The sequence below is a fragment of the Carettochelys insculpta genome, chromosome 2 (assembly GCF_033958435.1).
Source record: "Carettochelys insculpta isolate YL-2023 chromosome 2, ASM3395843v1, whole genome shotgun sequence".
Classification (NCBI taxonomy): Eukaryota; Metazoa; Chordata; order Testudines; family Carettochelyidae; genus Carettochelys; species Carettochelys insculpta.
The window spans coordinates 271787573-271809102 of record NC_134138.1 but is presented as its reverse complement, the minus strand read 5'-3'; the positions used below and the strand labels follow the sequence as shown (position 1 = coordinate 271809102).

The 21530-nt window shown below is 47.3% G+C and overlaps 1 protein-coding gene across 1 annotated transcript in view; it reads right to left on the bottom strand.

The window, feature by feature from the left end:
- GHRHR (growth hormone releasing hormone receptor) overlaps positions 1-21530 on the bottom strand; it is a 96206-nt gene that overhangs the window by 4205 nt on the left and 70471 nt on the right. Inside the window, exons 7-15 of the mRNA XM_074985520.1 lie at positions 19763-19860; positions 19019-19151; positions 18738-18891; positions 17395-17455; positions 16323-16392; positions 14403-14494; positions 11459-11588; positions 9536-9577; positions 889-1031 (exon numbers count right to left, since the gene is read on the bottom strand). Coding sequence (XP_074841621.1) covers positions 906-1031; positions 9536-9577; positions 11459-11588; positions 14403-14494; positions 16323-16392; positions 17395-17455; positions 18738-18891; positions 19019-19151; positions 19763-19860 — 906 coding nt within the window. The 3' untranslated portion in view covers positions 889-905. The remainder of the gene's footprint in view (positions 1-888; positions 1032-9535; positions 9578-11458; positions 11589-14402; positions 14495-16322; positions 16393-17394; positions 17456-18737; positions 18892-19018; positions 19152-19762; positions 19861-21530) is intronic.

Here is a 21530-nt window from a genome sequence, read left to right as displayed (position 1 = left end):
AGAGAACAACAAGAAGTCCTGTGGCATCTTATAGATTAATAGATGTTATGGAGCATAAGCTTTCCTGGGCAAAGACCCGCTTCATCAGATATATCTGATGAAGCGGGTCTTTGCTCAGGAAAGCTTATGCTCCACAATATCTGTTATTCTCTAAGGTGCCACAGGACTCCTTGCTGTTCTTGAAGATACAGACTAACACAGCTACTCCTTGATACTTATTGGTTAATTACTTAGCCCAGTTTCTCATCAAACACCATCCCCAAGGCATCCTCTTTCTCTAAAGCCTCAGTTTCCTATTAGTTAATCCTCAGAAAGTTTCACTTGCAGCCTACCCACGTAGACCCTCTGCATCACTGATTGTCCAGGCACCATAATATTGAGTGTTCAGGGTACAGTTGGGTTTATCCTTAACTCTGAACCTTCTTGCTTATGAAAGGACTAATAGCATTGTGCTGTAGGTTCACAAGGCGTCCTGTTTCCTGTTTGCTCATCTACAGACTCAAAAGCAGACCAGTTCCCAAGAGGCTGGTAATACATTCCAGACCTGGCACTAGTACAGTGTCACTTTAGGGTACTTTTAGTGACCTTCCAGTTGATGTGTAGTCCATAAAAAAGTCCAAAAGCTGGATGAAAGCAGAGGAAGATGTTGCTATGGGGCTGTTGCTGTGCTGAATACGGCACATGAAAAAGGATGATGTGAACAGCCACTTGGTGTTAGATCTGTTGCTTCTACCCTTCTACTGAGGTCTGGTGGGTGCAACGTCTATGGAACTAGACAGAACTAGATTAGTTTTCTCTAATTCACTCTGGCATTTTAGATTACAGTCAGATGATTTGTATTCAGTTTCATAAATCAAATTCAGGCTCCTAAACACCATTGCTCCTGACCTGGCAGCTCTCCATCCCTAACACACAGAGGTACTCATCTTCATCCCAGAACTAGAAGGCATAGTCCACTTAGTCTTCTTCCTCCACACTGGCATAAGTCCATACCTCTTCCCATGCCATCTCCGGCCAATCTCTGCTTGCACCTGAAAAAGAAAAGAAGATACTGTTACAGTGGTCCCATCCATTGATTTCGTCTCTAAGCCAAATGAGCCCAAGCAGAGGGGACATGGACAGTTACATTCATAGTACAGAACTTGAGTAGATGCATTCCAGGGAACATTTGCAATGAGAACAAGTCAAAATTTTTCAACTGTGACACTTTTTATGAAATTTCAGAATAAAAATGGGAAAAAAGGCTCAGTGTGATTTTTACTGAATATTTTCAACCAACTAAAGAGCTAGAGGACACTTGTTTTAAAAATCATGAAATGTTGGCATTTTTAATTTAATAAAACTGGAGAATGGGACAGGGGCTGAAAATTTTGTGACTGTTTCATCATATGTTTCTGATTTTCAGAGAAGAAATGAAATGCAATTTTTTCCAGGAGTTTAAGGCAGCTCTGCATTTTCATAACAAGCATTTCTCAACTAGGTTTCTTCTCATAAGGCAAATAAAGGATTAATGAAAATGTGGTCTTGCTGTTAGAATTATAAAAATAAACCTGTCCAGGCAGTAGTTATTCTATAAGTTATAACCTAATTCATAATAATACCTTTTGTAGCCTTATAACTTTTGCAGCATGCACAACACCATCTACGCATCAAACAAAGTAAAAATCATTCCCATGAAGGAGAGAGTTAGAAAAGTTACATTTTATGCCTTTTTTACAAAAAGGTGCATATCCAGGTCCTTAACAATATTTAGGAGCCTAACTCCCATGGATTTTAATGGGAGATAGGGGGATAAATATCTCTGAGGACCTGGCCAAAGTGACTTGACTAGGTTATACAGTAGGTTAATGTGAAAAAAGACAGACATGTATCTGAAAGCATTTGTGACAGGGATCATATCTACTTTGTATCTATGGCACCAAGCACATCATCTTTAGAGCCTTCAGGCACTTCTGCAAAATAGTACACCCTAATAAAACACCTAGATGGACAGAGATGGGATTAAAACTCAGGAGTCAGGTCTCCCAGTTCCATGCTCAAACCACTGGCCCATGTTGCTTTTAACAAGCTGATAGCATGTCCATTTGACTGTGGCAATTGCTTCTTATTATGTGCATTATCTTTCACAATACAGTAAACCCTTGATTTAATGGACACTGATATAACAGACTTCAGAAATAATGGATGCTGTCTGCCAGCCCTCGGCCTCCCCCCCGCCTCAAAAAAAATGCTGGGGACTCACCAGAGCTGCTGACAGGGCTGGAGGAGCTGCCAGAGTGGCTGGGGCTGCTGGGGCTGGAGGGGCCACCACAGCAGCTGGGACCACTGGAGCTAGAGGAGCTGGGCTGGGGGTCTGTGGTGGGGCTCAGGAGCTCTCTTTCCCCTCCACATGTGTATGGAGTATGTTGGCACCTGGCCACCACTGCCTGCAATGGCACTGAACAGCAGCCTTTGTGTTGGAGGCTACTGCCCGCTGGCAGGCTGGGTGCGGCCACGCTCTACCTTCATGCAGGTGGCTCAGAGCTAGGGGCTGGAGAAGGTGGAAGGAGCCAGGCTGGCATTCAGCTCCTGTCCTGGTAATTGGCAGAGGGAGCTGGAGGTATGAGGGGAAGAATGGGGCAGGAGAGGGGAAGGAAGAAGCGGACAGATGAGAGCAGTGAGTGATGGGCTGGGAAGGTCAGTGCATCTTCATACAGGATACCCTTCCAATGTAACAGACCTTCAGCATTAACAGACACCCTTGTCCCCATTAGTCCATTAAATCGAGGGTTTACGGTATCCAACCAATGAACAAATGGCAATTTCTTCCATTTAAAATGAACACCTCGTTCAAGCCTCCTGAATATGTCATGCCTGAGTCTATAACAGGGGCTCCAAGGTGCTACCAACAAATAATAAATTATAAAATGGACCTCAGAGAGTGAAAGTTAAAAAGACCCAACCACAGGTGAGGGACAGGGAATAACACTACAAGGTTGCATTGTGCACAGCGGGGTCAACACTAACACTGTCCTTCAGTTTTCCCAGCCTAGCTCTAGCACTGGTGGTAGGAATAGAAGCATCGTAATCTAGCTGGCCTGATCTATGTCAACTCCTGATCCAGGCCATAATGTTATCTATGTGTTTGCTTTTTATCGGCAGATCTCAAAAACTTTATAAAGGATGTCGATATCATTAGTGTCACTCTACACAGAGAGAAACTGAGGTACACACTGTGATATCACTTGCCCGAGGTCACCTGGCAGGCCAGCTGCCCATTTTCCCAGCCTAGGGCACACTATCCACCCACTCCTGATGCTTCCCTCATAATGCTGAGAGCAGTGCTTGGTGAAACAATGGTTAAAATGAGAGCAGCCTAAGGTGGGCTTAACATAATCACCCTCCCATCACTGCTACCTTTGATGGAGCTGAATCAGTGGTGGAAGTATAGTATTCAAGATCTAGTCTCAGCAAGGTGTATGAGAAAACTGAAGTTAGGTGGTATGTATTTACTGACATGGCATGCTTTATTTTTTCACTTTTACCTCTTCTGTCATACCTGCTGAACTAGTTGCTTTTCCTCCCGTTCAACTTTAATTAAAATATTTTGAAAGATATTCATGAAATAACAACTTATGACTCCCAACACAGTATGGTTCCTCTGCACTTCGGACGATCAGGATAGTGGTTTAATTAACACAAATTCTTCCTGCCGGGATGTGAGATTTATTAAGCTTCCACTGTGTAATTTTTCAAGGCTTGTGCTGAGGGAGAAAGTGCACGTCTCTGTGTGAGTGTGTATGTGTAAACGGCTCTTCATTGTTCGTTCCTTCTCATTTTCAGCCTCCATGGAGCAAACACACTGATATGCTTCAAAGGAACTAGGTAGACTCCGTTACTGGAATACTTGGTCCCATTCCAGTGCCCACATTCCACAAATGGTTCAGGAAAAGAGCTACAAGAATGAGCCAAGAGCTAAAACATGGCTTAGAGTGAGAGAATTAAGAATCTTAAGCAACTTCATTTATTCCATATCTGGTTAAGTGGCTTGGCTGCAGTCTACATGTGCCTACAAGGGGAAGAGACCTTCACTAGTAGAGTTTTATCTCATAGGAAAAAATGAAATGCAATAGCTGGAAAGTGAAGCTAAGCAAATTCAGACCATAATTAAGGCACTTTTGTTTTGGTTTGTTTTTAATAATGAGAGTAATTAACCATTGGAATAACTTACCTAAAGATGTGATGGATTCGTCATCTCTTCAGCCGCGTCTACACAAGCTGGCTACTTCGAAGTAGCCGTGCCAGCTTTGAAATAGCGCCTGCCGCGTCTACACGTGGCGAGCACTATTTCGAAGTTGAAATCGACGTAAGGTGGTGAGACGTCAAAGTTGCTATCCCCAACAGGAGATGGGAATAGCGCCCTACTTCGACGTTGAATGTCAAAGTAGGGCACGTGTAGACGATCGGCGTCCCGCAACATCGAAAGAGTGGGGTCCGCCATGGCGGCCATCAGCTGAGGGGTTGAGAGATGCTCTCTCCAGCCCCTGAGCTCTATGGTGGCCGCGTGCAGAAGCCCCTTAAAGCTCCCCGCCCCCTGCATTCCTCTGCAGGAAGCTGAGAGCGTGTGCAGGTGGCAGGTCAGCCAACACCCCCGCATCGATGGCAGCCAGCCAGCCCCCCAAGTGCCCCCAGGGCACCCCCCCAAAAGGGAGCCAGGGCTCCCAGGCTGGCAGCCAGCCAGGGAAGAGGCAGCAGGGCCCCTCCTGGATGGAGGCCGAGATCCGGGACCTGCTGGGGCTCTGGGGCGAGGAGGAGGTGCTCCAGGTAATGGGGAGCAAGAGACGGAACGCGGATGCGTTCACTCGGCTGGCCGAGGACCTGGCTGCCCGGGGTCACCCTGCCCGCACTCCTGACGATGTCAGGAGTGAGGTTAAGGAGCTGCGGCAGGGTTACGCCTGGGCCCAGGATGCGGCCAGACGATCTGGGGCCGCCCCCGCCACTTGCCCCTTTTACAGGGAGCTCAGGGCCATCCTGGGCCCCTGGTACACCTCCTCCCCCCCGGCCACTCTTGACACCTCGTCCGACGAGCCCCAGCAGGCCCCGGAGATGGAGTCCACCCCGGAGGCAAGCCCTGCACCCCAGGGACCCCCCCCCCAGGAGCCCACCCCTGGGATGCTGGAGGAGGAGGAGGGGGACTCCTCCAGCGACGGGGGGCTCCGCATTGCCCTCCCGTCCTGGAGCTCCAGCAGGGCGTCCGCCCAGTGGGTGTCCCCCGACCGTGGGAGCGGACCATCAGGTATGTACCCCCCCCGGTGCACACCCCCGGGGTTAAGGGGTGGGGACCAGAGACATGACCAGGGCCCTCCACATGCCCAGATGACCATGGCCCCAAGGACAGCAGTGGCATGTCCCTCAGAAGAGTGCATCAGCCCCTGCCCCCCAGCAGGACAGCGCCATGCCCCATCCCTGGGGATGGGGGGAGCGGAACCTAGGGTCCCCAGGGGTGCGGGTCACCCATCAGCAGCAGCAGCATCTTCCGGGGACAGGGATGGGGAACTAGCAGCAGAGGGGTGGGGGGACAAGAGCTACGGGTCAGGGCCCACGCTAATGGCTGTCTCCACTCTTCTCCCCCCGTGTTCCGCAGCTGCACCATCGGAGGGCCCAGAGAGTGCCGGCGAGGTGTCTGTTGTCCCAGAGAGCCCACCGGGGCCATCCCAGCAGGCCAGCCCCTCGGCGGAGCACCAACCAGCCCCAGGATGAGGCTGACAGCGGAGCCACCCGAGGATGGCCACGGACCCCCAGCTGCTCGCGACCCTCCAGCATCAGCTGGAGGTGTCGGAGCGGCACCTGCGGGTGGAGGAGCGGTGGCTGAAGCTCCAAGAGCAAGCACTGGCCTGGCGCCAGGAGGCCTGGGGGGCCTTCATGCGCACCTTTGAGTGCATAGCACAACACCTGGACCTGCCCGCCGTGCCGCCCGCCGCTCTGCCTGCCATCCGTCCACCGTCAGCCACCCTGGGGCCTGCCGCCGAGGGGGACCTGGTACCTGCTGACACCGGCCGGCCGTATTTGCCGGTTCTCCCGGCCCCCACCCAGCCTCGACCAGGGCTCCGGCCGAGGCGAGGGTCGCGCCCTCCAACACCGGGCGCTGGACGTAAGGGTGCAGGGCTGAGGACGTGCCCCCCCTTTGTACATATCCCCCATTTGTATATAGTTTGTGTTGGACCCCTGTTCTGTTCTGCTAGCTGCCCCCCCATGTAAATAGCTCCCCCCTTTTTTTCTAAGTTATTAATAAGAGGTTGCACTGTTTGGTTTGAAACAACATTTCCATTTATTTCATTGAAAAGTGGGGGGGTGTGTGCTCTCAGGTGCTCTGTGGTGTGGGTGTGGGGGCAGGGAGTGTTGTGGAGGATGGCGGGGTGCAGTGGGTGGCTCACCCGCAGCTGGCCCTGCCAGCGTTCACCCCACAGCCTGGTCAAAATGGGCCCGCAGGGCCTCCCAGACCCGGATCCCCTCAGGGTCGACCTGGCGACTGGGGGCAGCGGGTGGCTGGACGTCGGCCCTGCCAGCCTCCACAGCCCAGCCCTCGAAGAAGGCCTCTCCCTTGCTCTCCACCAGGTTGTGGAGTGCGCTGCACACACCCACAACCTGGGGGATGTTGGTGGGGCCTGCATCCAGGCGGGTGAGGAGACACCTCCAGTGCCCTTTGAGGCGGCAGAAAGTGTGCTCGACCACTGGTGCGCATGGTTCAAGCGCGTGTTGAACCGCTCCTGGCTGGCTGTGACATGGCCCGTGTAAAGGTGCATGAGGCAGGGCCGAAGGGGGTACGCCGCGTCTGCGATGACGCAGAGGAGCATGGTGGTGTCCCCCACAGGGATCTCCCGCTGGGGGATGTAGGTCCCCGCCTCCAGCTGGTGGCACAGGCCTGAATTTCTGAACACCAGGGCGTCGTGGGTGCTGCCAGGCCAGCCAACATAAATGTCCAGGAAGCGGCCCCGGCTGTCCACCAAGGCCTGGAGGACCAGAGAGTGGTATCCCTTCCTATTGAGGAAGCATCCTCCTCTGTGCTCCGGGGCACGGATGAGGATATGGGTCCCATCCGGAGCCCCAAAGCAATTTGGGAAGCCCAGGCTGGCAAACCCCGCGATGGCAGCATCCGGGTCCCCAAGCCGCACGAGCCTGTGGAGGAGCAGGGCACTGACTGCGCTGACGACCTGCAGGGGAAGGACATGAGAGAGCACCAGTGAGGGGTGTGCAGGGTGTGTCTGGCCCTCTACCCCCAGGCTCCCCCGAGGGCTCCCCCCCAAGGGCTCCCCCCCCCGGGTCCTCTTACCTCCATGAGGATAGCCCCAACGGTGGCCTTGCCCATGCCAAACTGCTGCCCCACGGATCGGTAGCTGTCTGGAGTGGCCAGCTTCCAGACAGCGATGCCGACCCGTTTCTCGACGGTGAGGGCACGTCGCATGGAGGTGTCCTGGTGCCGTAAGGCAGGGGTGAGCCACTGGCAGAGCTCCAGGAATGTCTGCTGGCTCATGAGGAAATTCTGGACCAGCAGTCATGGTCCCACTCGCCGAGCACGAGCCGCTCCCACCAGTCGGGGCTCGTGGGGTAGCTCCACAGACGGCAGTGTGTATGGCGGGGGGGGCGGGGGTCAGAGGGCAGCAAAGTCTGGGGCTGCTTCTTCATCCACTTGGGGCAGCTTCTCTTCCACAAATAAAAGATGGTCAGCTGCCTCCTGCATGGCACTAAGCAGGGCAAGCACTGCTCCTCCAGGGGCGGGTGTGTGGACCTCTGGCTGCTGCTGCTGCTGCTGCTGCTGCTGCTGCTGGGGGTCCATACTGCTTCCATGGGGTGTGCGTGCCTGTGGCTCTGCAGACCGCGTGCTGTGCAGGCTGAGTGTGTCTGGGAGGGGCCCTTTAAGGGAGCAGCTAGCTGTTGCCCGGGAAGTGCTAGTCCGCCCTGTGACCCTGTCTGCAGCTGTTCCTGGCATCCTTATTTCGATGTGGGCCACTTTGGCATGTAGACGCTCCCCTGCAGCGCCTACTTCGATGTGGTGCTGCCCAACGTCGACGTTCAACGTCGACGGCACCAGCCCTGGAGGATGTGTAGACGCTGTTCATCGAAATAGCTTATTTCGCTTTCGCTACATTGGAATAAGCTATTTCGATGTCGCCTTCACGTGTAGACGTAGCTTTAGAGTGGTAAAACCACTAAGTGTAGACTCTGGTCCAAACTTTTCCAGTGTTGTAAATGATTCAGAGCCAGAGTTCCAGACCGGATCCGTAACTGTTTTTGGGAATCCTTGTCAGTCAGTCAAGAGCAGACAGAGGAGACTTAGCTGGTGCAGCAGCAGGGTCTGGCCCACCTGGATGATGTCATCTGGCTACCACCTGTGGTTTTCACTCATGCTTTTTCTCGCCTGTGCTGATTGGTTGTTTTCTCCCAACTTCACTTACCCACTTCCTAACTACATCTTTACCTCAGCTTTATGCCTCTTTCCTTCCTTCCTTCCCCCACCGTCCCATCCATCTCTCTCTGTTTCATGTTTAGCTTATCCCATGGCAGCTAAAGCACCACACAAAGAAATACTGGAATACAATTTTGGTATTTGGTATTAACGTGCCATTGCTCACATACACTCTGCTCTTTCCATTTGTACTTTAAACTCAGCCTCCTACCCTGAGTGTCCAGGTCTACTTCAATGCAGAGCTCTTTGGAGAGTGACTTTCTTTTACTCTCTATTTATATAATCTCTAGCACAACTGTTGGCACTGAATCACTATACAGCTAATAACTGATAGCCATAAGCAGTGGTGCGATAGAGATCATGAACGGTCTGGAGACAATAAATAAGGAAGTGTTATTTACCACTTCACACAATGCATGAACTAGAGGGCACCCAATAAAATTAAAAAGCAGAACGTTTAAAACTAATGAAAGAAAATATTACTTTACCCACTGCCCAGTCAGCCTGTGGAATTTTGTTGCCATGGGTTATTGTGAAGGCCAAAACTATGGCCGAGTTCAAAAAAAGAGTAGGATACATTCATAGAGGGTAGGTCCCTCTGTGACTACTGAAGCTACAGTGGCCACAGAGAGGTGCTCATCACCTGGTCCCAAGCTGCTGCAGTGACAGAGGGCTGGGGCAATCCTTTCTCCTCCTGGAACAGCCCGCCTGCTGAACCTCTTGTCCCCAGAATCACCCGAGAGCAATGAGTTAAATAAAGCCTGAACATTTTCATTTTACTTTCCCAAAACAAAAAAGAATGAGTTAAAGACTCAAATAATGCTGGGTAAATTTTCTGTTTATAATAATAAACAGAACTGTAATAATGTCTTATTAAATTCAAAACAAAATAGCAACAACTGTTGTGCCCACTAGGTGGCCTCATTTCTCATGAAGACAATACAAGGAGATAATTTGCAGCATTAATTCCCTTGTCACTAGACAATGGTGCTGAATTAGAACATTTGATCACCTGCCAGTGTGAAATTAAGTATTAACTCTGCATGGCTTCCGTTTAAACAAGTAATAAAGTAGGGAATGTAGTTCTCTTACCTCTTTATTAAGGAAACAGTACAAAACGGCTACAATAAACCCCTGAAGAAGCAAAACAGGTAAGTGATAGCACAATTTTAAAAGGCTGTTTCAGCTACATCAGTCTGCAGTGAGACACATATCCGTAACTGGCGTGAACATAAAATATTCTAAAATGAGTGAAGTCAGGTCATACAGTTCGTCAGCCAAATTCTCAGCTGGTGTAAACTAGTATCACTCCATCGAAAACAGTTAACTCACCCCAGTTTATGCCAGCTGCTAATCTGCTCTTCCAGGAATGAATCTGGTTTTATATCCTCAACATGGCGGTCAAAATCACAGGTCTTTCAAAAGCTAAACATGCTGTCACCCCAGATCCTCAGGGAGTGTAAATCATCTAATGCACCCTGAACTCCACTAGGAGACAGTGTTCTGGATCATACCGCTTTCCAGTCGCCGTTTAGCTTTATTTTTATTTCTCAAAATACCAAATTGTTAGCTTTATCTCTATATCACACTGCCTGGATATAATACACAGTGGGTCTGATTCTTGTCTCATAGAATCACAGAATACTAGGGTTGGAAGAGACCTCAGGTGGTCATCAAGTCCAACCTCCTGCTCAAAGGAGGATCAACCCCAACTAAATCATCCCAGTCAGGGCTTTGTCAAAATGGGATTTATAAACCTCTGGGGATGGAATTTCCACCACTGTTCTAGGTAACCCTTTCCAGTGCTTCACCACCCTCCTGATGAAATAGTTTTCCCTAATATCCAGTTTAGACCTCCCCCGCTGTAACTTAAGACCTTTGCTCCTCCTTCTGTCATCTGTCACCACTGAAACAGTCTCTCTCCATCCTCTTTGTAATCCCCCTTCAGGAAGTTGAAGGCTGCTATGTCGCATACAGTGGCTTTACACCAAACAAATACTCCATTGCAATCACTCGAGTTATGCCTTGTGTCCAACAGCTGAGATCAGAATCAAGCCCTAGAGTGTTTTTGGGCCTGAGCCTCCATTGGCGCACATCTGCATGGCACAACTGAAGTCAATTGTTCTATGCCAGTTTACACCAGTTGAGGATTTGGCCCTTTTTGGTTTTTTTTTTTACCTACATTTCCAGGTAATGTAATGATGATGGACAACCCCCAAGAAGGAAACTGAGAGAGGAGACCGAAACTGCAGGGTGAGCTCAGACAGGAAGAATGGAATTACCTGGGCTGGAATGTGACAGGGACACCATTGGGAACATGATGGGTTCAAGCCGCATCAGAGCTCATAGGTCTCCATTGACTTACACAGCTGAAAAGGCCACGGGCTCATCAGTGACCAGTGGAAAATAGCACTTCCAGCCAAAAGCAAAGAGGGATGAGCTGTGGGATCATAGCGACTAGCCTTTCTGGGGCAGAGTCTCATGGAAGGGGTAGCGACACCTTTATGCTGTTCAGATGCTGGACTGAAGCAGGCAGGCAAAACAGCCCCCAGCGTAAACCACGGCAGCCCTAGGATTGCTTTAACTTAAGGCAGCCTTCTCACTGCTCAGAATATCCAGCAGCCAATGCCACTGGAGCACTTCCTATTCTGGGGTCTACCATGTGGGCATTGATTCCTGCACTGGGAAATCCTACTTTGACCTTGTGTGGTTCATCTAAGGGCTTATACACTGCAAGAACCATGTATAGCGGCTGGGACTGGGGACTCAGTTTACCCCTTACTCTTTAGAAGTGAGACATTGATAGCCACTGGCTGATCTCCTATAGACTTTAACTGTGAAGGTCTGAGTCACCCCACCATAAGTCAGCCATTGCAACAAAGAGGTTCTGTGCAACTCCACCACCTTCAAAGAAGTGGCATCCAGGACAGAGTCTAAATCACAGTCCCACTTGAATGTGCACAGAAATTAGGTCTCTCCAGGGTAAGCATTGACACAACAATTCAGTAGGCTTACCTGGAAAGAGCCAATGCAGAGTTCTAAGTACAGCCGGACTCCCAGACTGATTTTTTCAGGGACAAAGTTGAAGACAATGTAATGTGTCCCAAACAACGGAATGAGAAGCAGTGTTGATTTTGAGAGACGTCTAAGGAAGGAAATAGGAAGAGGCAAAAAAAAAGTCATTCTTCTGAAGTGTTGTTGGACAGGTGAACTATAAATTCTTCAGACATGAGTGATGATCAATGGGTTAAAAAAGAGACCCAGATACAGATTTTTCAGTCCTAAGACTGCAAAATCAGGTTTTTATGTGTGGGGATTGGTTTCCAATGGTTGTCATTTACATGAAGGTACCATACCATAACCCACTTTTCTTTCTTTCTTTCTTCCTTTCTTTGTCTGTGCTTTGGTATTCTGACTTTTTGAATAACAATGAATAAAAGTTCTGTTAGTATTTGGCATAATGGATGATTCGAACAGGAGAGGCAGAACCCACAGAGAATGGGTAGATGATATAGTAGATTGGTGTGGAGCTAGTCTACAGAAACTAAGTCACCCCACACTCAACAGGGAAAGATGGAAGGAAATAGTGAGAGAGACATCAGACACCAACTGGCGCTGAGCCCATGGTTGTTGATGATGATGATGATGAGAGATGTGCAGCCTAATGAATTTAACAACAGAATTGGTACCAGGCAACCCTTTGGCTACATTTAGACGGCATGTGTACTTCGAAATAATTTACACAAGACACGCAATGCAAATTGTGTAAATTATCTCGAAAAATCTTATTTCAAACTTGGTGCCATTTAAATTCAAAATAAGGGACTACTCTGAGGCTGTGTCTACACGTGCCCCAAACTTCGAAATGGCCATGCAAATGGCCATTTCGAAGTTTACTAATGAAGCGCTGAAATGCATATTCAGCGCTTCATTAGCATGCGGGCGGCAGCCGCACTTCGAAATTGACGCTCCTTGCCGCCGCGCGGCGCGTCCAGACGGAGCTCCTTTTCGAAAGGATGCCGCCTACTTCAGCTGTGTCTACATGTGCACGCTACTTCGAAGTAGTGGCACTAACTTCGAAATAGCGCCCGTCGCGGCTACACGCGTCGGGCGCTATTTCGAAGTTAACTTCGACGTTAGGCAGCGAGACGTCGAAGTCACTAACCTCATGAGGGGATCGGAATAGCGCCCTACTTCGACGTTCAACGTCGAAGTAGGGACCGTGTAGACGATCTGCGTCCCGCAACGTCGAAATTGCTGGGTCCTCCATGGCGGCCATCAGCTGGGGGGTTGAGAGATGCTCTCTCTCCAGCCCCTGCGGGGCTCTATGGTCACCGTGTGCAGCAGCCCTTAGCCCAGGGCTTCTGGCTGCCGCTGCGGCAGCTGAGGATCCATGCTGCAGGCACAGGGTCTGCAACCAGTTGTCGGCTCTGTGGATCTTGTGTTGTTTAGTGCAACTGTGTCTGGGAGGGGCCCTTTAAGGGAGCGGCTTGCTGTTGAGTCCGCCCTATGACCTTGTCTGCAGCTGTGCCTGGCACCCTTATTTCGATGTGTGCTACTTTGGCGTGTAGACGTACCCTCGCAGCGCCTATTTCGATGTGGTGCCGCGCCACGTCGAAGTTGAACGTCGACGTTGCCAGCCCTGGAGGACGTGTAGACGTTATTCATTGAAATAGCCTATTTCGATGTTTCTACATCGAAATAAGCTATTTCGATGTTGGCTTCACGTGTAGACGTAGCCTTCAAGTCCCCTTATTCCCACGTGGGACTAAGGGGACTTCGAAGTAGGCAGCGTCCTTTCGAAAAGGAGCCCCGTCTGGACGCGCCGCGCGGCGGCAAGGAGCGTCAATTTCGAAGCACGGCTGCCGCCCGCATGCTAATGAAGCGCTGAATATGCATTTCAGCGCTTCATTAGTAAACTTCGAAATGGCCATTTGCATGGCCATTTCGAAGTTTGGGGCACGTGTAGACACAGCCTGAGGCTACGTCTACACGTGCAGCCAACATCGAAATAGCTTATTTCGATGTTGCGACCGATGAGTAACGTCTACACGTCCTCCAGGGCTGGCAACGTCGATGTTCAACTTCGACGTTGCTCAGCCCAACATCGAAATAGGCGCAGCGAGGGAACGTCTACACGCCAAAGTAGCACACATCGAAATAGGGATGCCAGGCACAGCTGCAGACAGGGTCACAGGGCGGACTCAACAGCCAGCCGCTCCCTTAAAGGGCCCCTCCCAGACACAGTTGCACTAAACAACACAAGATCCACAGAGCTGGCAACTGGTTGCAGACCCTGTGCCTGCAGCATAGATCCCCAGCTGCCGCAGAAGCAGCCAGAAGCCCTGGGCTAAGGGCTGCTGCCCACGGTGACCATAGAGCCCCGCAGGGGCTGGAGAGAGAGCATCTCTCAACCCCCCAGCTGATGGCCGCCATGGAGGACCCAGCAATTTCGACGTTGCGGGACGCGGATCGTCTACACGGTCCCTACTTCAACGTTGAACGTCGAAGTAGGGCGCTATTCCTATCTCCTCACGAGGTTAGCGACTTCGACGTCTCGCCGCCTAACGTCGAAGTTAACTTCGAAATAGCGCCCGACGCGTGTAGCCGCGACGGGCGCTATTTCGAAGTTGGTGCCGCTACTTCGAAGTTGGTGCCGCTACTTCGAAGTAGCGTGCACGTGTAGACGCAGCTTGAGAGTTCCATAACCGCTGTCATGATGAGGGGTAAGGAAACTTGACTACTGTCATGGGAAAAAGATAAGGCATTGCTCTTTAGGGATACCGCTGTAACCCAAAATAGCACACACGGTCTAAACATAGCCTAAATGCTAAACCTGGTTCTGAAATGCTTCTATCCTGTGGCCTTGGGCATGTCCTTTAATTTCTGATTCAGGGTCTCCATTTGGAAAGTATCACAGCCAGAAGCATTGCTCACATTGTGTGTGGCACGGGATTACCTGTAATGACATGAATTATTGAAGTTGATTTGTCTTGGGTCCAGCTTTTTCAGCAAGATTCTGATGATGTTGATAAAAAGAATAAAGTTGACCTGTTTCCATTGTTTTGGGAAGAAAGAAGGTTATGTTACTTTTTACTGCCAAACATGCCTGTGAAAAATTACTGAGACTTACATCAACGAAGGGTCCTGTGGCACCTTATAGACTAACAGAAAAGTTTTGAGCATGAGCTTTCGTGAGCACAGACTCACTTCATCAGATGCATCTGATGAAGTGAGCCTGTGCTCACGAAAGCTCATGCTCAAAACTTTTCTGTTAGTCTATAAGGTGCCACAGGACCCTTCGTTGCTGTTACAGATCCAGACTAACACAGCTACCCCTCCGATACTTGAGACTTACATCGTTATTAGCCATTATTGCAGATACAATGAGAGCAGTAAAATAAAACCAGCCTTAACTAGGATTTTTTCTGTCTAACGGAGACAGCAGCAGAGCATTTCTGAAGATGTTGCATATAATTCTGCTGTGTTGTCTCTGGAAGAGCATCATGGCTAAGCAACCATATTTGTTAATCCCTGGAGTAATCAGTCATTACTTTATAGTTTGCAGCACCCTTAATTTTTCTGATTTGGAGCAATTATAGTTGTTGCACTGAACTTTAGAAGGGACTGGTCCAATTTTCTGCCAGAGTAATTTGTCACAGCTCCACTGAAACCAAAATTGATGCTCTATGTTATACCAGCAGCAAATTTATCCTTACATGCCATGCATAGTGTGCATCTGTTTATCTTTCAGATGAGGGTGAATGGCTGTTTTGATTTAATGATGTCCATCTCTCCCCAAACATTGTCACTTCATTTCATTCATGTATGAGGAGTTAATGATTTCCATGCTTGCCTATTTGGCATTCACTCCTATTTGGCATACACAGGGGAATGTGAGCCAAACACAATGAGGCAAAAATACACTGAAAGCATAGGGTATTTAAAAACAGCATCACAGCAGAACAAAGCTGATAATTCAGGGATTTTTATTTTGCACTCATACTGCTCTATCTTGCACATTCACCCCCCTCAGCAGCCCTAAATATGCCTTATTTATGTGCAGCTGGGGCTGCCATCCAATGAAGTCACCCATTTGCAATGGCTTTAATTCCATATTAGTGCACTTCACCCATTAACTGTTTATTGGGAGTAAAAGTGCCACCTTACCCATTAGCCACAAACAACTATGAATCTCCAGTAAATGTGCGGCTCCAGGACCAGTATTGCTTTTATCAGCTTAGACAAGAGCCAAAATTCCATAGGACCCTGCCCGTATTCTCCCAAGTGCACGCTTAAATGCTTCACTAAATCCAGGCTCTTTGTTCAACTCGTGCATTTCCAAGAACTTTGACCACACAACTGCTTCCACTAGCTTAAATGAGAATGGCAAATCCCTGGCCAGGTCTATATTGGGAGGTGAAATCAATTTTAGACATGCTAATCCAGCTATGGGAATTGCATAGCTGGAGTTGACTTATCTAAAATCGATTTTTGCCATTATCCACACAGCAGGAGTATGACAGGAGAAAGTCTCCTGTCAGCTTCCCTTGCGAATGACAGGAGTACCTGAGTTGTCATTGGGCACCATGACAGTTCCATTTAGCGCATCCCCACAAGGTGGATATATTTAACCCCAGAAGATTGACTGGCAACACATCAGTCTTCCTATAAGTGTCGACGTACCCTTAGAAAGAATTATTTACTCTGAGATTTAACAGGACTCACCTTTAGCACTTTAGTCTCTCAATGTTCCAGCGTCTTGTCCAGCTTGGAAGCAGTAGGTCAGGTAATACGAATCAAGCCTCAAGCCCTTTCCCACACCCATAATCATTTTATTTTCAATTCATATTTGCAAACTGAGAAATATCACACCTACCCCAATAGAAATGATAATAGGTCCTTTGATTAGCCACCAGTAAGGCGAGCCCTGGTTAATATCCCAGCATCTGGAAAAGTAGCACTTACTTTCACATAGCTATATATAGCCAGTGGAATACAGTTGCACAGAGAAAAAACACATTAGGGTCAATAGAATTATGAATAGATTGATTACAGCCTCATTTTAAAGATGGAATGTGTAAGTTGGGCCTCTCTTATTCAGCATCCCTAGTACCTGCCTTTTGCTGAACCAGAGAATTCGCTGAACCACAGGAGCTCAGCATTGTCTAGCAGCATTACCAACACTTCCACTGCTTACTGGACATTTGGGGGACACTAGAGCTAAATAACAGCACAGAGCCCTGAGAGCTAGGACTGATGGCTGTAAACAAACTTCATGGGACCTTAGGCAACTTGCCCACACTCTTGATGAGTGGTCATCTGGCTAACTCTAATTTATAAGGCTATATCAGTATATTCCATGTTTCAGATGATATAGAAACCACTGTAGCTTTCTTCTGTAGTTACCATTTTGTCATCAGTGTCCCTTGATTTCCCTGAAGTATACTCTGTCAGCATTTGACTCTCGATTTTGCAAAAGAAAATACTACAGTACAAGCTTTTTCTTTTTTTTTTTTTACATCTTCATTTAGCCCCAGTCTTTTCAGAGTTTCCATTCAAGAGGCAAATTGGCTTTGGGGAGCTTGAAGTAGGTTTCTTAATCCTTTTACCAGACTGGAAAAGAACACAAAATAAAATTCTGGTTCTACTAAACTCAAAGCAACCCTGCCATTGACTTCAGTGGGGCCAGGATTTTACCCATAAACATTTCCTTTTTAAACAGTTTTGGTGCTCATCACTAATTTTTAAAAAGGAGGGTTAAGGGGTGATCCTCCACTGCAAAGCATTTGTGAAGACATTCACACCTGTGCAAAATGAGTATAAAATTGTAAGGCATTGACTTTTATGGGATGCTAGCCCAGCACAGAGAAAATTACAGGGTTGGGACCAATCATAACGTTAAAAATGCAATACTGCAATATGTAATTCAGTATGAAGCTCCAACTTACGCAGTGTCTTCAAAATATAGCTTTGCCAATATCCACGCTATAGTAAAAATCATTGGGAAACCTGTAGAAACAATTTAACACACTGGTATTTTTTCCCAATTTTATTAATTATTCCAAATTCAATTTCCATCCCATCTACTGCAACCCCACCATGATCGTATGGGACTCCTCTACTGACCAAAAAGAATACCCTGTACGTGGACCATTATGTATAACAAGAATTGCATTTTACCTAATGAGGTTATGATGAGCTGCATAAATATAAAGGGAAGCCTCCCAATGTACACTATGAAACGAAGTTAATATTTGTGCGGCACTCTGGAGATTCAAAGGGATGTATCAGTGAGTATCAAAATAGCATAGTACCTCCAGGGTGTACCTGGCCCAGCAATCTCTTACTCCTATACCAAATATTTAATCATGTGAATAGCTGTCTCAGCTAGGCTATGTCTATACAAGCCCCCACCTTTCAAAAGGGGGATGCTAATGAGACACTTTGGGATATGCTAATGAGGCTGTTCAATGAATATGCAGTGCCTCATTAGCATAATGGTGGCCACGGCACTTCGAAAGTGCCTCTTTGGATCATGCATGGCTTGCCTACATGGGGTCCTTTTTGAAAGGACCCTGCACACTTCAAAATCCCCTTATTCCTATAACCAACTGGTAATAAGGGGATTTTGAAGTGTGCAGGGTCCTTTCGAAAAGGATCCCATGTAGATGAGCCACATGTGATCAAAAGCAGCATTTCTGAAGTGCCACGGCCACCATTGTGCTATTGAGGTGCTGCATAGTCATTGCAGCACTTCATTAGCATATCCCAAAGTGTCTCATTAGCATCCCCCTTTTGAAGGGTGTGGGGCTAGTGTACACATAGGCCTAATGTCCTTCAGATGTGGGTGAAAGTTGATGTAAGGATCTCCATTTTTGGCCTGGCAGAGGGCTGGGCAGTGACATTTATCTAGTTCCATAATCCCTGTAAACACTTCATAAACACCAGTGAATAAATTCTCATGATGCTTCCAGAAGGTAATATTGATAGGCATGGTACAGATTAGGTAAAGACATATTTCATTATCCGCTGATGGCGATATCAAGGCACGTTGGCCAATATGACTTGCCCAAGACCACATAGGTAGCTACTGGAAAAGCCAGGGTTAAATATCGGGGGGTTATTGGCTTCCAGTGCTGCACCCAGACTGGCCCAAGCAGTAGAACCCTTTGAGGTTCATCCATTTTGTAATACTGTTCAGTCAGGATCCTCTCATGGACCTCAGTGGCCAATAGATCAAGACCTTAAAGATAACCTGATCGTTTCTCGTACCCCTTCAGTCCTCACTTACCCCATCCAAACAGAACCAGCCACCAAAAATATCGTCTTCCATGAGGAAAGGATGATAACAGCAGACAGTTCAGATAAAGAGCCTCTACCAGCAGCCACATGAAATTAGTTGTCATAAAATAGTGACTGAAAACCACCGATATCTTGCATTCAGTCTAAGGAGCAGGAAAAGCAAATTTTAATTGCAGGTGCCATATACAAAAGCAAACAGTGGCAAGAGATTAATGATATACAAAGATACCAAATAGTGTTCAAATCTCAGTCTCCTTTTCAAATGCTTACTGTGGAGAAGCTGCAATGGTCAATGTCTTCCTTCTGGAACAGTATGGCATCTTTAATGAAAACGGCAATAGTTTTCAGGATGAAGGTGAGAAAGAGCTGGATGTGGATGTAATTTCTGGGACAGCGGAGTCTTCTGTAGGAAGAGAAGGAAGGGCAGCAAAATGAAGAGATGGGATAAGAGACAGGTAACTTTTCTTTCATGTATGGGCTTCCTTAGGGTGGTGTTCTCATTAGCACTCCACTGTGGCCTAACGCTACTCACATTGAACTCAGTGGCTGATTGGAGTCTGAATTTGGAAAAAAAACCTTCACTGATGTAACACTGACTGTGCTAACACCGTTCCCAAGAAGCAGAGAGTAGAGCAGCAAGACCTGGGAGTATCAAGAGAGTTTTCCTATCAAATTGGCACAGGATTACATTTAGAGGCTGCATTGCAGAGATGATATGCGGCTTCAGCTCAGCATCTTCTGTGGGAGTTGGAGATGCTCAACAGCTATGAAAGTCTGGCTGCACTAATGTCTAGTACAGACAAGATCTCTCATGCCCAATCACCATGTTTGCTTCAATAGTGATGAGTGTCGCAGTTGAATTTGAATGCAAACTGTGTCGTCAGCTAAGAGATATGTCTGTCAGGTATGAATCCATAAATCAATCTGCCCATAGCTTCCAGCATATTCCATTAACCTGATGTCTGTTTAGTTTCTTTTCTTTTGTCGGCCCAATGCAAATGTTCATGAACTTACCTGAATGCAATAAGAACAGTCACTGCCAGGATGAGGGAGGAGAGAGATGCACTGTATCCCACAGTATAGATGATCTTTACAGTAGAAAAATAGGACTGCTATAAAGAAAAGAATGAACATGAGTCACATGGGTTTTAATGACAACAAAAACAAAAAAGCTACACAGAATCTGGTGGTTATACTTCGTTAGGCATAAGAACCTTATCTGTGGCCTTTTTTTTGAGGGCTGATCTGATTTCAAAGCTAAATTCAGCTGGAATCTTTCATATTTCACCAGGTTTCATATCAAAGCCATGAAAAACTGCAAATTCTTGGTGGTTATGATGGAAAATCACCACTGGGCCTAGGACAGCTTGAAATTGTGTCCAAGTTCACTCAAAAAATTCTAGAAACTTTGTGAGTCTCTCCATGAAACTACACTTAATTTCAAGCTTCTAATGATCTCCAAAACCATGCAAGTGTGGCCCAGTTTGGGTTTCTTAACAAATGATGGGGTCTGACTTAGCTGTTACCACTCAAGAAAGAGATCTTGGAGTCATTGTGGATAGTTCTCTGAACACATCCACTCAGTGTGCTGTGGCAGTCAAAAAGGGAACAAAATGCTGAGAATGATTAAGAAAGGAATAGATAATAAGACTAAAAAATGTCATATTACCTTTATGTAAATCCATGGTACATCCACATCTGGAATACTGTGTACAGATGTGGTCCCCCCATCTCAAAAAAGATATATTGGAATTGGAAATGGTTCAGAAAAGGGCCACAAAAATTATTAGGGGTATGTAGCGTCTGCCATATGAGGAGAGATTAATGAGACTGGGACTTTTTAGTTTGCAAAAAGACGATTAAGGGGGATATGAGAGAGGTATATAAAATTATGACTGGTGTGGAGAAAATAGATAAGGAATTGTTATTTACTCCCTCTCACATCACAAGAACTAGGGATCACCAAATAAAATTAATAGGCAGCAGGTTAAAAACTAACAATAGGAAACATTTTTTCACACAACGCACAATTAACCTGTGGAATTCCTTGCTGGAGAATGTCATGAAAGCCAAGACTTTAGTAAAGTTTAGAAAAAGAGCTAGATAAATTCATGGAGGATAGGTCCTTCAATGGCTATTCGCCAGGATGGGCATGGATGGCGTCCCTAAGCTCTGCTTCCAAGAGGCTGGAAATGGGTGACAGGGAATTGATCACTTGATGATTCCCTGTTCTGTTCATTCCCTCTGGGGCACCTGGCATTGGCCACTGTTGGAAGACAGGATATGGGGATTGATGGGCCTATGGTCTAACCCTGTATGGCTGCTGTTATGTTCTTAGAGTCTTAACAAAATTCAAAACAGCAGTCACGTAGCACTGTAAAGACTAACAAAATGATTTATTAGGTGATGAGCTTTCATTGGACATACCCAGATCCATGGCATTTCTCTTCAGATCCATAGCATTTCCAGGACAGACTCAGTTATATAGTACAAAAGTCCAAAAACAAAATTGCAGTAAAAACTGACAAATCAAATACATGGAACTGAAGGAGCAGGGTGAAGGGTAGTGGGTATTAAGTGTCTTGCCTGAGATAATTACGAATACCAAAGGAAGGGAAGCACTCCTGTAATATCAAAACAAAACAAAAAAAAAAAGAAACCCAGTCCAGTAGCACTTTAAAGAGTAACAGAATAATTTAATAGGTGATGATCTTTCGTGGGACAGACCCACTTCTGAAGTAGTAGGCATCCTTCAGTCTACGTAGACTATGGATCGCGCCCT